Source organism: Haliotis rubra, unplaced genomic scaffold (genome assembly GCF_003918875.1).
Source record: "Haliotis rubra isolate DU_JTF1 unplaced genomic scaffold, ASM391887v1 Scf14, whole genome shotgun sequence".
Taxonomy (NCBI): Eukaryota; Metazoa; Mollusca; class Gastropoda; order Lepetellida; family Haliotidae; genus Haliotis; species Haliotis rubra.
This window is the reverse complement of record NW_025765336.1, coordinates 3,332,322-3,349,914: the sequence shown is the minus strand read 5'-3', so window position 1 is coordinate 3,349,914 and position 17,593 is coordinate 3,332,322. Positions and strand designations below refer to the sequence as shown.

The window sequence follows — 17,593 nt, the reverse complement described above, 5'->3', positions numbered from 1 at the left end:
AAAGAATGTTATGTACTGAAATTACACTTAATTCTCGGGTACTGGTTTTTCACTTTTGTCGAGTTATATTATTAAGTAAATTTGATATTTTAATCTTGTTTCAATGTGAAATAAAATAAAGATGTTTGCACCTGATTGAATGCAGCAATTTGCTTCTTTCTTGCTGTGACATCGGCTGACGTCTCAAGCTGGGCGACAATATCCTTGATGTTGCAGTACTTCAGAACCAGTCCAAAGGCCGATTTCTGAGGAACAAAAATAAAAATGAGACTAATTGCCAAAACTTGTCTCTGTGAACCCGTGAAGATCCGGGTTAGAATTCATCTTTAGCAACCCGTAAATGTCGTAAATGGCGACAAAGGGATCGGGTGATCAGGCTCGCTGACTTGGTTGACACACGTCATCGTATCCCAATTGCGTAGATCGATGCTTATGATGTTGATTACTGGATTGTCTGGTCCAGGCTCGATTATTTACATCACGCCGCCGTATAACTGGAATATTGCTGGGTGCAGAGCTTCACAACGCCCAACCAACTCTATTCTCTATGAGCTAGTACAGTAAGGTTTTTGCTTGTTTGCTCCAGCAATATGGTCTGTGAGGTGAGGTGAGGTGAGGTGAGGTGAGGTGAGGTGAGGTGAGGTGAGGTGAGGTGAAATTGGGTTTAACGTTGTGCTTGAGAATATTTCGCTCATATGACGACGTGCATGCGTGTGTGTGTATGTGCGGCTGCTTGTACTAGCCCAGACTGAAGCTGGTTTTATAGTGCTAGCCCACTGAGATACCATGCCACAGTGAAGCATGAATACCCCACTCAGACACATTATACTGACTCTGAGCCGACCAGTCCTTGTTGTACCCATTAATGCCGAGCGCCAGGCAGGGACCAACAAGTACCATATTTTAACGTCTTTTGGTATGACGCAGTCGGGGATCGAACCCGCGACCTTCCGCTCTCTGGGCGGACGCTCTAACCACTACACCACGGAGGCGGTCCTAGAAGTCCAGAGCCCCCCCAACATGGAAATGTTCCGGTCCTTCTAAACTAATGAAATGTTGTAAAATACTGCCCGGTGTAACATCTGATAAAAGCTTCAGTTACAGACCTTTATGTATCTTGTCAAGAATTTGGCAGAGTGAATATTAATGTGCGTCCTCAGACACATTATACTGACTCCGCGCCGACCAGTCCTTGTTGTACCCATTAATGCCGAGCGCCAGGCAGGGACCAACAAGTACCATATTTTAACGTCTTTTGGTATGACGCGGTCGGGGATCGAACCCGCGACCTTCCGCTCTCCCAATATGGTCTGTAAATAATGGAGCCAGTACCAGACAATCCAGTGATCAATATCATGAGTCAAGTATTAGTTATGCGTTCGTCTTACCTTTTGATCTTCCTTCTCCAGATGTTTCGTTTTAGCTCTCTCTTCACCATTAGCACAAGCATCGATCTACCCGACTGGGATAGTATGACATAATAATAATGTGTCCATTTATATAGTGGAGTTTGTCAACACTAGGTATGCTCATAGCGCTAACAATCAAGGCACAGCACATTATTACCCCGGATAACCCAAGCTGCCTGTTAGGCGCTAGAAGGTTATAGTCATATGACTTTTTCCACCGGGTACCCATTTTCCTGCTGGGTGAAGAGAGACAATTTGGAACAAACTCACTTGCCTAAGGTGAGACTACATGTGTCACATGTGCTTCGTTGTGGGGCAGGACTGAAGTCCTAGAAACTCAGGAGTCAAGCTCACATGTGTTAACGAAGAAAACGAGCCTGACTACCTCCCCGTTAGTCGCCTCTTACGGCAAGCATGGGTTGCTGAAGACCCAACCAGGATCTTCACGGATGGAAAGCAAATGCTTGTGTAGATGCATTTAACCTTGAAAACCCTAAGGACCCAGAACCATAAAAAGTTGTGGGTCCGGATCAGAATGTGTAGGCCTTATATTTTAATGATAATAATACCCTTAGTTATTGGGGATGAAAAGGCTGTTGACAGAAAGCAAAAACTGTTTGTCCGAGTGGTTTTCAGTCGGCTTCGGGCCTAAGGACCAACGTTAATTTCGAAAGCTGGATGATGGGAAGTCTTGTCTAGCATTTACTCACTTGGCCTTTGGTGAATAGGTTTATCTTCCTGAACTCCAACGGATCCATGTTCAATTCCTTGGCGACGTGATCCATCATCGCTTCCATGATGAAGATGGCAGGTAGGGTTCCTGGAAGAAAACAAGTCAACTAGTCAACAAGTATAAACTTCCTTCTGAATAATTACTCAAAATACTAGCAAAAACATGACGTGAAGATCATGGCTATAGTCATACTGATCAACGGAGATTTTAAAATCTTTGTATTCTGAGTTTGTTATGGTTTTTCTTTTATTGTCTTCAAAGCATTGGATTTGGTTGGTTGGTTTGTTGTTTAATGCCGCACTCTGCAGTATTCCATCTATATGGCGGTGGTGTGTAAATAATCGAGTCCGGACCAGACAATCTAGTGATCAACAGTATGATCATCCATCTACGCAATTGGGATACGATGACATGTGTCAAGCATATCCCGGAAGTCACTATTTAAGACAAGCATGGGTTACTAAAGACCAGTTCTAACCCGAATAGAAAAGAATAGGAACCACTCAATGGGCAAGAAATAAATGTGCAAACCCAATGTTCGTCAGGTTGGGCGTTTTACAATATATTTACAGTAGAAACATTACTGATGATGTGTGAATGGTACTTGCAAGTAGGGCTGCGCAATATAACCGGTTTACCGGTATTTACCGGTTCAGACATGAAAACGATACGTATTGCGATACGCTGAAAACCGGTATTTTGACATGCATTCGGAAAACGTCATAACACTCGGAAATCTTCGGATATTTCCTTGTTTCATTTGTGCCAAATATTATTCACATTTATATTTTATCATGATTAAAAGTTGTTATTAAAGCTTAATCAAGCATAGTGATTTTGCTGTGTTTTTTGCTCTATAAATCAAGCAGAAACTCGATTATCAGTAATTTTTTGTTTAAAAATACTTCATGCAATATATTGCAATGCATATCGCAATACATGCTTTCGCATCGCAATATATCGCAATATGAATAATCTCTGCAATACCCACCCGTACTTGCAAGATCGTGGGTGTCTCCAAATTATCGTTCAAAACCCGTGTGTCTGCTTTTTTTAAAATGGAGAGGTGTTTTTATGACGAAAGTATTGGAGCAATCAGGAAATCTATGTCTTGGACTTGATTTATATACTCTTACACCCGTATTGCCATGGGCAATACAATTCATGAAATGAGTTTCTGAAACAAAGTCTCGCCACATCGATAAGATTTTTCTCCTTCACGAATGCACATGTTAAAGGATGGGAGTACTACCTCGCTTCTCAGTGAAGATTCGGTTTGAATCGATCTTCACCTGCCCATGTTTGTTGTGAGATGCGAGTGCGGTGTTGAACAAGCAAACAAACAATCACACAAATAAACTACCTGGCGATCTGCATAAGGTGTTTGCTGGGAGATTTGTCTTCAGGGCTACTGGCTTGAAATCCCATGCTGGACAGTAGTAGGCTAAAAAAATAGAAATTTTCACGAAGATACCCTATACCCAGCAGAGGGGCGGTGGGGTAGCCTAATGGTTAAAGCGTCCGCTCGTCACGCTGAAGATCCGGGTTCGATTCCCCACATGGGTACAATGTGTGAAACCCATGTCTGGTGTCCTCCGCCGTGATATTGCTAGAATATTGTTAAAAGCGGCGTAAAACCATACTCACTAGTGGTGGTCCGATTAATTGAAATAATCGAAGATTGGAGGCAGTGACTAAACGACCAAGCAATCGATCATGTTTTTTCATAATCGAACACAAACAATTCTGGAACACTTGTTTTCATAATCAATATTTTTCACAAGGTTGGTTTTGTCTGTTACATTTCATAAGCACTACAAGCTCGTTTCAAGTCATGATTGAATTTATCTTAATGACTCCAAGAAATTTATGTTCCTGACATATTAGTCATCCTTTAAAGATGTGAAATTTTGCCCCAAATGTTTTTTCCATATTCTTATGTACATTAACAAATTTCATTAATGACGCTAACCAATTATTTTCGATGATTGATCGGTTGTAATAAACCAATCTCCAATATGAGATTTTAACCAATTCTCAACACTATTACTCACTATTGTTGCAGATAATAGAGAGACTAATCGGAACGGAAGCAGTTACCATTGCAATGTGTCTGATCATGCCAGTCATCCCACGTTTGAGTTAAAAATGAGTTAAAGTTATGATTTCACGATGGAAAACGAAATTGGCAAAATAAAAAAATCATCCAAAAGAATATTATATCTTCATTTTAAAAGTTTCTATAGTTATTATTACATATTGGTATATGTGAAACCTTTAACAATCAAAATTGAATAACAACACTATTTATTGAAGTGTTTTGGTAGTGTCCCTGTATTACCATTGTCCATGAAGTCGGGAAATCCCGCAAGTGGACAGTCATTGGGTGTTGCTCCACAGTCAGCATTGGACGTCAGTTGGATGCCATTCAGTTTTCCATCATTGTTGACCCCGACCTGGTTACAGAGAAACTTAACTGAGTGATATTACAGAAACAATATGAGTAGGTGAGTGATGAGACATGGTTACAGAAAAACATGACTGAGTGATATTCCAGAAACAATATGAGTAAGTCAGTGATGAGACATGGTTAAAAAGGTACATCAAAGTGATGGGATGTGGTTACAGAGGAACTTCACTAAGTAATGAGATGTGGTTACAGAGGAAAATCACAGAGTAATAAGATGTAGTTACAGAGGAACATCACAGAGTAATGAGATATGGTTACAGAGGAACATCACAGAGTAATGAGATGTGGTTACAGAGGAAAATCACAGAGTAATAAGATGTAGTTACAGAGGAACATCACAGAGTAATGAGATATGGTTACAGAGGAACATCACAGAGTAATGAGATGTGGTTACAGAGGATCATCACAGAATAATGAGATGTGGTTACAGAGGAACATTACAGAGTGATGAGATATGGTTACAGAGGAACATCACAGAGTAATGAGATGTGGTTACAGAGGAACTTCAAACAGTAATGAGATGTGGTTACAGAGGAACATCACAGAGTAATGAGATGTGGTTACAGAGGAACATCACAGAGTAATAAGATGTAGTTACAGAGGAACATCACAGAGTAATGAGATGTGGTTACACAGGAACATCACAGAATAATGAGATGTGGTTACAGAGGAACATCACAGAGTAATGAGATGTGGTCACAGATCAACTTCAGACAGTAATGAGATATGGTTACAGAGGAACATCACAGAGTAATGAGATGTGGTTACAGAGGATCATCACAGAATAATGAGATGTGGTTACAGAGGAACATTACAGAGTGATGAGATATGGTTACAGAGGAACATCACAGAGTAATGAGATGTGGTTACAGAGGAACTTCAAACAGTAATGAGATGTGGTTACAGAGGAACATCACAGAGTAATGAGATGTGGTTACAGAGGAACATCACAGAGTAATAAGATGTAGTTACAGAGGAACATCACAGAGTAATGAGATGTGGTTACACAGGAACATCACAGAATAATGAGATGTGGTTACAGAGGAACATCACAGACTAATGAAATGTAGTTACAGAGGAACATCACAGAGTAATGAGATGTGGTTACAGACGAACATCACAGAGTAATGAGATGTGGTTACAGAGGAACATTACAGAGTAATGAGATGTGGTTACAGAGGAACATCACAGAGTAATGAGATGTGGTTACGGAGGAACATTACAGAGAAATGAGATGTGGTTACAGAGGAACATCACAGAGTAATGAGATGTTGTTACAGAGGAACATCACAGAGTGATGAGATATGGTTACAGAGGAACATCACAGAGTGATGAGATGTGGTTACAGAGGAACATCACAGAGTAATGAGATGTGGTTACAGAGGAACATCACAGAGTGATTAGATATGGTTACAGAGGAACATCACAGTGTAATGAGCTGTGGTTACAGAGGAACATCAAAGAGTGATGAGATGTGGTTACAGAGGAACATCACAGAGTAATGAGATGTGGTTACAGAGGGACATCACAGAATAATGAGATGTGGTTACAGAGGAACATCACAGAGTAATGAGATGTGGTTACAGAGGAACATCACAGAGTAATGTGATGTGGTTACAGAGGAACATAACAGAGTGATGAGATATGGTTACAGAGGAACATCACAGTAATAATATACTCTCCCAAAAAAGAAACGCATATAGGAATTTCAACTGTATTTTTATGTTTATTTTGAAACATCTTGTAGGCTTAATGAGTCAATGAACTATAGCGAAATTGCACACAGGGAATGCAGACTTATCCGTCTTTGGCACCAACTCAAGGGAAGTCAGTTTCAGTGTCACATGGAGACATGTGGTGGCGCTGAAGTCAATACCTCGTGTGACCACCGTGGGCATCCAGAACTGCACGGCATCGCTTCGGCATCGAACGAATAAGTCTCAGAATCTCGAGTTGCCCAATCGCAGCCCACTCTGCCTGTAGTGCCTGTGTAAGTTGCTGAAGTGTCTGGGGCTGAGGGTTACGGCGTCGCACCCGTCTGTCCAGGGCATGCCACAGATGTTCGATCGGGTTTAAGTCCGTCGATCTTGAGGGCCAGGGGAGCACATTGATCTTGTGGTTCTGAAGGAAGTTTCTAGTGTGACGTGCTGTGTGGGGCCTGGAATTGTCCTGTTGAAACAAATCCCTCTGGCGATCAATGATTGGAAGGTATGGGCGTAGGATTTCGTGACAGTACCGTTGAGCTGTCAGGTTGCCCTGGATCATCACCAGATCACTTCTCCTACGGCAGGTGATCGCTCCCCATATCATAACACTGTCCCGCCCGAATCTGTCCACCTGGGCAACGCAAGCGTCGGCGAAAGGTTCACGTTGACGTCTATACAGCCGCATTCTTCCATCGCGTCGTTCCAATGGAAATCGTGATTCATCACTGAACCAGATTCTACGCCAATTCGGTAGGTTCCAGGCCTGAACGTTGGTGCAACATTGAACTCGATGTCGACGATGTTGTCGAAGCACAGGGCCAAAATAAGGTCGATGCACCAGCCTCTCTCAACCTGTTCCTGACGGTCTGTGCAGAAAGTCTCCCCAATCCGGGTATTTGTCGAGCGGTACTGGTCGCCGTAGCTGTTCGATGACGCAGGTAATGTACCCGGATGTAGCGATCCTGCGCCGCAGTGGTCGCTCGATGTCGCCCATTACGAGGGGCATCTGCTACCGCACTCTGCCGGCGATATCTCTCCCAGAGCCGTGAAATGGTGCTTTGGTGAACATTCATGCGTCGGGCAACTGCACGTTGAGACTGGCCAACTTCAAGCAAACCAATGGCGATATGACGGTTTGCTTCACTTAGACGTGGCATTTTGCGTTCGTCAACAATATTCCAAATACAGTGAATAATCGACAGACAGCGATCAACCTTTTATACCCATCATTAAGACTATCTGATCCCCAACTGTCACGTGCATTGCATGTGAATTGTGTATTCTGTGACACTACACGCCGAAATTGAAAATCATGCTGTTAAATACGGGTATTTTACGGATGGTGCGTTTTGTTGTGATGTTTCAAAACATAAACACCATAGGACTCATAAACAGAGCAAAACCTTTTGTAAAATGAATCACGTTTTAATTCATTGCTACATGAAATTGCTATTTTCATGATGCGTTTCTTTTTGGAGAGTATATGTGGTAACAGAGGAACATCACAGGTAATGAGATGTGGTTACAGAGGAACAGCACAGAGTAATGAGATGTGGGCGCCGCTGGTTAAAATGGCCAATTATCTCTTACTGTGTAAGTCGCCAGATACGGAAAACGTCCCCCGACTGCCTTCATGTTGGTGTGGAGGTCCACCGACAGGCGAACAGGTCTGAAAGTTTGAGTCGTAGATTGTTTCATCCAGGATGACACTGGCACTAATATCGACCACACCTCTCCACAATCAATCAACCAACTAACCAACCAATCAATCCTGTAGTTTATGTATGATCTGACGAAACAGTGTGAGTGAGTGAGTTTAGAGCTATAAGGCGGCGGTTTGCAAATAATCTAGTCTGGACCAGACAATCCAGTGATCATCATCATCATCATGAGCATCGATCTACACAGTTGTGATACGATGACATGTGTCAACCAAGTCAGCGAGCCTGACCACCCGATCCCGTTAGTCGCCTCTTACGACAAGCATGGGTTCCTGAAGATCAATTCTAACCCGGATCTTCACGGGTGGTGACGAAACAAGTGCATTAAAGGGAAAATGAAAAATATATGAATGGATCACTCATAAGCAGTGATGACCGCAAATACCCCGTCAGATCTGGCGCAGATCCGCGGTTGCTGGATTCAGTTCTCATTTGGTCTTAAGGCTGAGCATGTAGACAAATTCTTTATTTATATAGTAATTATTAGTAGAATTCAACCCACCTTCTCGTGATGTATGTGGCGATAGCAGCGGCACACGCTGGCAGGTTGGCACGAGTTATCTTCGCTCCAAAGGCTCCTCCAAGACGTTTGACCTTGACACTTACACTTGAAAATAATAATATGTAAACATATGTCCAGCCTAATCAAATTTACAAAGAAGACATTTTAATTTAGTAAACATGACTATATAATATATTAGCATGACGATCTGCCACACAGCATGACTATATATTAGTATGCCGATCTGCCATCCAACATGGCTATATATTAGTATGACGATCTCCCATCCAGCACGACTATATATTAGTATGACGATCTGCCACCCAGCCTGACTATATATTAGTATGACGATCTGCCACCCAGCCTGACTATATATTAGTATGACGATCTGCCACCCAGCCTGACTATATATTAGTATGACGATCTGCCATCCAACATGGTTATATATTAGTATGACGATCTCCCATCCAGCATGACTATATATTAGTATGACGATCTGCCACCCAGCCTGAATATATATTTGTAAGTGACGATCTGCCACCCAGCCTGACTATATATTAGTATGACGATCTGCCACCCAACATGGCTATATATTAGTATGACGATCTCCCATCCGGCATGACTATATATTAGTATGACGATCTGCCATCTACAATCTAGTATGCCGTTTGAAAACAAACCGATAGTATGTACCTGCTTTCCTGTATGTTAAGCAATGCTGCTACGGCCTGCTGTACAGAATCTGACCACTGAGTTGGGCAGTGGAGATGGACACCCACCCCATCCTCTGCTGGGTAGCACAGGCAGAACTGGAAGTACATTTACAGTTATACATTTACAGTTATACAGCAGCTGCCAGCTGAATTCTGCATAGCCTCTACCAGGTATGCAAGGATACATGTTACAGTATGCATCATGCTTATAGTCTGTTTGCAGTGAAAACGTACCGATGAATTTCACCTTAAACAAACAGATAAATCAACTAAAGTGAAATTAAGATTGCGAATCCTTATAATATTACCTTGCCAATTGAACATTAAACTCTCAGAATTTTATTCAACTTATGATAAAAGGTGTTTAACAAACGATCATCGATTCAAATCGTTATTATTGGTTTGTATTACAAGGGGGTACGCGCAGTAGTAGGAACATTGAAACAAATGCACGCGCTGTACGTGATGAGCGTCAATTTACACCAACCTTACATGTTCTCGGAGTTTCATTTAATGTGCATACCCCCTTGTAATACAAACCAATAATAGCGATTTGAAACTATGATCGTTTGTTAAACAACTTTTATCCTAAGTTGAATAACATTCTGACATTTTAATGTTCAATTGGCAACGCTTAGTCTCTGAATATAAATTAAATTGTCAAGGATGGGAGATTCCAAACCTGAGAATCAGACTTGCTTCATTTAGGGCTTTCATTGCTAGGCAGTAGGAAATGATTTTTCGGGACTTTAACGTCCATGCTAAATATGGAAGCTAGCTTTACATGCACCACTGACCTGTTTTTCCAGGTGGAAATGGTACTGATGTTTTATCTTGACACTGCCAGTTATCTGTTTGTCAGACCCGGCTATTGCAGCTGAAGAACACAAGAACATTCAATACTTCATCTAATCTATTCAGTATATTGCTCAAACAGTTAATTGACTTGCATCGTTAAACAAGTGAAACAATAAAATTGCATCCTTTAAAGTATTTATGCAACCAAATTCAGCTTAATAAACGTATACATATATCTACAGAAAAACTAGCTACCTGCAGCATCACCGACTTTATACTCCTGGGCAACATTTGGAAATATGGATTTCTTCTGAATCGCATCTTCCATTGTAATGATGGGGGGCTGGACGTTCTTGTAGGTAACCTTCACCATGCTGGCTGCTGTGTCAGCTGATAGTTGGTCAACTGAAACAAAACATCATAATTCTCTTATCGATTGCTTCAAAAGGACTTGTCTGTATCATCATCCTGCTCCTCATGGAACCTTTACTCCTTTACAGCCCACACAGCAAGTTGGGCTTTTAAGAAGCGCTGCCTAGTCGAATCCCCCTAGAAGACTCCCCATCACTGCAGCGAAAAGGTGTCCTCGGTACTCTCCCAGTGCCAGTCAAAAGAGTAAAACATACCAAACATACGGCATCGAGTGTATTGTGGAGTAGGAAAACGTGCTAATTCAAATGTAAGATTGGCGTTTCGTCGCCATGTTTCCCCAATAGCTTCTCAATCACATTTTGGGAGAGGGACAGGAAATCAAATGATGTATATAATTTCATTCGTGTTACCAAAAATGGCCCCGTCAAGCTTGTTGGCTTGAATACGTCTGGGACTGTTTACCTATTTCGAAGAAGTTTATAATCGTCATTTTCCATGACTCCTTGTACATATTCCTACCATCGGTGGACCTCTGAGTCAGAACGACAAGAATTGAGAAAACGGTTATGGAGAGATCGACCCACGCCATCATATAGCTCAATATAATCTGTGCCAGCGCTTGGCATCCACTGTCACGGTGTTCATATTTACATTTTGATCCAAATTCCCACATTGATGGTTTAAGTGGGAAGTGGCTGCTCTGAGAAGCAGAAAGCCTCCTGTTACACTTTTGAGATAACCAAGCGAAGGACCAAGCTTTCCTTCTCCAAGCACTGCATATGGTACACTGGTCGTTCGAGAGACTGCCTTGGTCAGTTTGTGCGTGTGCGTTTGTGTGTGTGTGTACGTGCGTCCATGTGTTAACAGCCATCGGTCTTCAGAAAGTGGAGCTCGGGCACAATGCAATGTGGCCAAGTATACGTACGTTGCTAAGTATTATTTTGTTCAAATATCATACCGCTCGGATTTGTCAGGCATGATGTTCATGAAACGCGTAAACGTATTAAGACAAAAGAGTTAATTTAAGAATAAACAAATGCCAATAACTTGACCCTTAAGAGTAAGATTGGGTCCCCAAAGAAATGAGGAAAGACTGACTGAGTTTAGTTTTACGCCGCTTTTAGCAATATTCCAGCAACATCACGGTGGGGGACACCAGAAATGAGTTTCACACATTGTACCCATGTGGGGAAATGAGGAAAGAACAAATAAATGAATTAAAATCATTTCAAATGTATCAACTTCCTGAACATGCATTTGGAAGGATAGCAGACATTACTTGTTTTATAAAGACCACGAATCAATGTTTATGAAGCTATAGCCACCTCAGGTACGTTATACTTTCTTTGTTTATCTGTTTGTTTATCAGAGCACTTATCGCTATTCCAGATATAGGGGTGGTGGGGTAGCATAGTGGTTAAAGCGTTCGCTCGTCACGTCGAAGACCCGGGTTCTATTCCCCACATGGGTACAATGTGTGAAGCCCATATCTGGTGTCCCCCGCCGTGATGTTGCTGGAATATTGCTAAAAACGGCGTAAAACTAAACTCACTCACTATTCCAGGTATATCAGAGCTAGATGACGATATAGTACATAAACTGTTGTTCTGAGAAGGAACTCTACCTGCCACGATGAGACCAATTGGCTGTCCACTGTACAGAACGCGCCCACTGCAGAACAGCTGGGAAAAATAAAGGGGGTGATGCATAATTTGTAACAGCTATAACTACGTTTTGAGAAATGTATTATCTTTAAACAACACAAAGGAAAAGTAAGTGCATATCACATAATATTCAATGACTTACAATTTCAAATTAAATTAATGATAAAACCAAATCTTGCTGCCATTAATCGATAGAAGTGGTTTCGAGGACATGAATTATTACTTATAAAAGTCGGAATGACGTTTTTCTCACTTTGTTTATTTCTGTCGAAAGTTGCATGTATGATCATACAGTCACATATCTATTCTGTTTATGGGAAACGTGAATACAGAATCGAAAATATTTTCTTATCGAAACTAAAGAACGTGTCCTGTTTTGCCATATGGTTTGAGAACATTTGAACGTAGCAATGGACTTACACGAGAATATTAACAGAAAGAAGAAGGAATAATTGTACACAGTTCTGAGCTACAGATAACCTTTTGGGTCATTGAGGTATGTACTCGCTTGTGTTCATCTCAATTGGGTATTCTAATTTTCATTTGAGTAAGCAAATAAATTGTCACTCAAACTCAATTGGGTATTTTGCCATTTTCCACAAAATGTAATTTTCTGAATAAAATTGATATTTTATACTTATCCTGACTCATGCTAATTGCTTGTCTCCCTTTCCTTCCGAATGCTAGTGGAACACTTGAATCCCCTTTTGAAGCTCCATTCAAAAAAGCGGACGTAAAATCACTTACCAGGAGTCATCTCCCTTCTCAGGTTTTGGCGGGAAACAGCGCCACCTGTCTCCCATGCTCCTCACTCTCTCCGTATTTTACAGCCCGACACACTGATTTACTGGGAAATCCAGAGTGCCTTTAGGGGAGGTTGGGAGGGCTCACCTCATGAGTCAGGATAAGTATAAAATATCAATTTTATTCAGAAAATTACATATTTTTCCTTATCCTGACTCATGCTTATTGCTTGTAGAATCCGACGGAGTTGGTGGTGGGTCAAGCCACTTCTGGATTCCTTAGTGATGAATTTACGTCCTATTTACCCCCCATGGGAACTTTTAATGGCACTGCTGCTGCTGTTGATCCATATGTTGAATTTTATCTGGTAAATTGGGGGGCCACAATATATCAAACTCTTCTGTAACCGTACATGTGGATTTCAACAACTCCAACTCTTGATGTTCGTATCAAGTGGAGCAGTGACCCTATCCGTGTACAAGTAATTCCTTACAAGTACAGGGTCGAAGTCCAGAGCTTGTATTTCTGACATCCGCACCGCTGTTGCCAAGGCGATCAGAAATAGCGTTTTCTGTGTAAGAAATTCGTAAGAAGTTCTTTCCAGTGGTTCGTACGCATCACTGGTGAGATGTCGTAACACCACGTTGAGATCCCAAGCCGGCGCTGTAATTTTCCTTTGTTGGTCTTCCAGTTTAAAAGAGCGTAGCAAGGCCAGTTACTCTGGCACTTTCGTCAGTTTCACGCCTGTCTTCATAGTGATAACTGAGCTGAGAGCTGCTAGGTATGTAGATAATGTCGAACCTTTTAATCTCTTTATTTGTCTGAGATGACAAAGATATTCCGCCACTTGAGGATGTGTTGCTTTCACTGCTGTGAAACCTTTCCTCGATGCATATTTCTCAAAGCTTTCCCACTTGTCGTCATACAAGTTACGAGTAGATCTACTCGTAACTGCTTTCGCTGCTCTGGCGGAGTATCCTCTTTTCGACAAGCAAGTCGTGATACGTTCCATACGTGTAGGTGGAATGATCTGGAATACTTGTGAACTTGCTTGGTGTGAGGATGAATAAGTAGGTTCGACCAAACTGGAAGTTGTATTGTTGGTTTTCCGAGTTCTTGTAAGAGAACGGGAAACCACGTTCTTGCCGGCCAGTAAGGCGCGACCAAAATCAGTTGTAGATTGTTTGTCTGCCTGATTTTCTGTAATACCTGTGGTATTAACGCTGGCGGAGGGAACGCATACGCGTTTAGTCCTTCCCATGGGATGCTTAGAGCATCTGTCGCCCATGCTTGCGGATCGGGAATTGGAGAGACGAATGTTGCCAGTTGATTGTTGAATCTTGTGGCGAATAGGTCTACGAGTGGAGATCCTATCGTCTGTATGATGCATCTGAATGCTTGTGGATGTAACATCCATTCTGTTGGGGGTGGTTGATGTGGTCGAGATAGCGCATCTGCTATTACAATCCTGGCTCCCGGAATGTGACATGCTTTCACATAAATGTTCAGATTGTCTATTATGTTGCATAGTTAAAAGCTTAGGTCTAGAAGATTCCAAGATCTCGTTGATCCTTGTTTGTTTATGTAGAACGCCACTGTTGAGTTGTCCGTATGGATCATCAATTTTGCGTTTCTTAGTATGTTGGACCAATGTAGTAGGGCATTTACTACTGCTTTCATCTCGAGCATGTTGATATGCAGATTCATTTCTTGTTTCAACCATTTCCCCGGCAGCCACTTCGTTGTTGAGGTGTGCTCTCCATCCTTGCAGTGATGCATCTATGTAGAGGTGGACGTTGCACTCCGGCTCTATTAAGTAATTTCCGCCGCAAACATTCGACTTCTGAGTCCACCATAGTAGGTATGGTTTTAGTCTGTCTGGTATTTCGAAAGGATCCAGACTGTGTAAGTGAACGTTCACAAATCTCTGTAGTGGACGCAGTTGTAGTCTCCCTCTGTGCGTCATGTCTTGAGCTGACGTGAGGAGACCTAATAGGCTCTGCCATTCTCGTAGTGGTAACGGAGAGAGTTGAACTTGAGAGATCATTTGTTGAATCTTGATCCAACGATCCTCTGGAACGAAAATCCGATTCTTCGTTGTTATAAGCCATATTCCTAGGAATTGTAAGTCCTGAGTAGGCTCTAGGTCCGAATTGAGGAGATTTACTAGCCATCCTAGTTGAGTGAGAAGTCTGATGGAGAAGTTCAGTTGCAGTCTGAGTTGACTGGGATCTTGCTGAGCTTGAACCCCGTCGTCTAGGTAGAACGTACTGCGTAGACCTCGACGATGTAGATATATATTGATGGGCTATGTCACTCGAGTAAACAACCAGGGGGCCGACGATATTCCAAATGGCAGGACCTTCCATTGGAAATGACATCCGTTGAACAGGAATCGAAGATATTTCCTTGACTCCGGATGGATCGGGATGTGTAAGTATTCATCCTGTAAATCTATGCTGGCGAGGTAGTCTAGCGGACGTATGAGATGTCGTAGTTGTGGTAGATGTATCATCTTGAACTTTGTGGGTGTTAGCAGGTAATCTTTGTTGAATTTCCTCATGTTGTAAATGAGTCGGAACTTTTCTTTTGAGTTTTTCTTTGGTACCAGAAATATTGGGGAGTAAAAACCTGGTGTGATGCAGTCCTGTTTTATCTCTGCTATTGCCTCTTTCTCTAGTAGAGATGTGATGGCTTCTAGTAGATTTCCCTTCTGGTCTGCAGCGCAGTTGTAACCAGTGGGTTGATTGTTACTGGTGGTACTGCTTGTAGCTGTATCCTGTAACCTTTGTGTAGAATCTGAGATACGAAGTCGTCTTGAAGAATTCCCCAATTCTTCCAGTAGAGTTGCAGACGTCCACCCACTTGTGAAAGTTGTACTGGACTGGCTGGGGGTGGAAGACTCCAGTCGTTCCGAACCTGTTTTTCATCGTCTGGAACTTCTGGCACCTCGAAAGGGCCGACCTCTTCCGTAGTTACCTCTTGGAGCTGCGGATGGGCAACGAAAAGAATCCTTATTCCCTCTAGCGTTGCCTAATTTCTTATCCCTTGCTCTCTGGATTCCTGCAAACTTTGATTTGCCGGAATAACGTTGGGAGGTCTGACGTATCACACTGGCCAGTGTATCAATAGACTTGATCATCATCACCTCTCTGGAATCTTTAGCAACTTCTTTGGCGACTTCATCAATTTCTCTTGCGAAGATGGATGGTGCTGACCAGGGGGCTCTGTAGAGTGTCTTGGTACAGGAAGATAACAGTCCTTGCCTTCTTGATAAGGTTAAGCCTGCAGAAATGGATGATAGGTGTTCAGACATGAACTGATGATCCTTTTTCTGTGTGAGTAGAGCTGAATAAATCATTCGATCTTCTGGTTACTGTGTCTAACTGTGCCAACTTTTTATCTTCTATCTTGTAAGATTTCGTCCGAGAGGTTGATGATCTTGTAATTCTCATCTATCTCTGGAGCCTTCATTAAGTGTTCCATGTGGTGTAGAGAGAACTTCTTTGCGTTGAACGACGGAATACTCTGAGACTGGTATTTAGTTGCCTTCTTGAAGGCTGTGCTGAGGTTGTCTGGAAAGTCTGAGACAGGGTCGATAGGTGGCATCGTAAGTGTGTCTATATCATCATTCAACATAAAGTATGATAGTGCTTCATTGGTCTCTTTGGAGGGTGATGCGAGTTCCAAACCGTTGGCCATCCATGACTTGATTTCCGAGTCGGAAAATATAATTCCGCCGTCATCTTCCTGCTCTGAGGATAGATGTCTTCTAGTGTCGTCTGAACGAGGAGATCTGTATGACGATCTATGTGGTGACCTGCGTGGTGATCTGTATGGAGACCTGCGTGGTGACCTTCGTGGTGAACCATACATTCGTGAATGTGTTCGTGACTACCTTCGTGGGGACCTGCGTGGAGATAGAGATGATTGTGCGCGCTTTCGCGCGAACCTGTGTGTAGGTGAACGGCTTTGTCGAGGGTGAGTCTTCTGACGAATCCCTGTGCCTTCGTACGTGTGTTGATTCTCTTCTCCTCGGTAACGAACCGTTACGTGCAGGTTGGTGACGAATGTCCGTATCTGAAGTCGATGATGATCTACGTGGGTTCGGTGAACGTCTAGTCCTTCCGCCGAACGTAGTCGGTGCAGGTTCTACGTTGGACTGGCTGCCAGATATTCGTGCGGACGTGGAATCTTCATGTACGCTCTGCAGGACGTTGGTTCCCAACGGACGTGGTGTGCAGCTCAGTTGACCTTCACTCGGGTTCGTCGCAGACGTTGTCTTCGTCGCAGCTCTCTCGCGTGCGAACCGTTGTTCCATCAGATCCAACATCTGTCGGGTAAATTGCTGCATAAAGGCGCCCGGGTTGAAGGTCTGCGTTGTCTGTTGTAACGACGACGCATCTGAGACGGATGAGGCTTCTTCCGAAGGGCGTTGAACCTCTCTGCCGAACGTCTGCGTTGAAAGTTTGTACTGCGTGGTCACGGTAGAAGACGCCTTCGTCTTCTTCTTAGATTTGATCTCAGGGATGAGGATGGGCAGCTTATCGTAGACATCTATTTCTTCCAGAGGGACGATCTCAGCTGAAAAAGACCTTGTTTTCTGCGTTGCCCCATGTGGAGGCTTCGACGAAGTCTTAGTTGTAGCCGACTTCTTCCTCTGGGAAGATGATGCCTTAGTCTTCTTAGACTGCGATGAGGAATTATCAGATGTAGATGACATCTTTCTCAAGCCAGCGTTGTCTACGGCGGCAACCTCCT

The 17,593-nt window shown here is 42.7% G+C and overlaps 1 protein-coding gene across 1 annotated transcript in view; it reads right to left on the bottom strand.

Moving 5' to 3' along the window:
• Positions 1–17,593, bottom strand: part of LOC124268731 (xanthine dehydrogenase-like) — a 53,673-nt gene that overhangs the window by 8,976 nt on the left and 27,104 nt on the right. Inside the window, exons 18-27 of the mRNA XM_046703760.1 lie at positions 12,049–12,106; positions 10,308–10,457; positions 10,052–10,131; positions 9,235–9,350; positions 8,542–8,646; positions 7,909–7,987; positions 4,484–4,598; positions 3,506–3,586; positions 2,120–2,229; positions 132–245 (exon numbers count right to left, since the gene is read on the bottom strand). Of these exons, the coding sequence (XP_046559716.1) occupies positions 132–245; positions 2,120–2,229; positions 3,506–3,586; positions 4,484–4,598; positions 7,909–7,987; positions 8,542–8,646; positions 9,235–9,350; positions 10,052–10,131; positions 10,308–10,457; positions 12,049–12,106 (1,008 nt within the window). The remainder of the gene's footprint in view (positions 1–131; positions 246–2,119; positions 2,230–3,505; positions 3,587–4,483; positions 4,599–7,908; positions 7,988–8,541; positions 8,647–9,234; positions 9,351–10,051; positions 10,132–10,307; positions 10,458–12,048; positions 12,107–17,593) is intronic.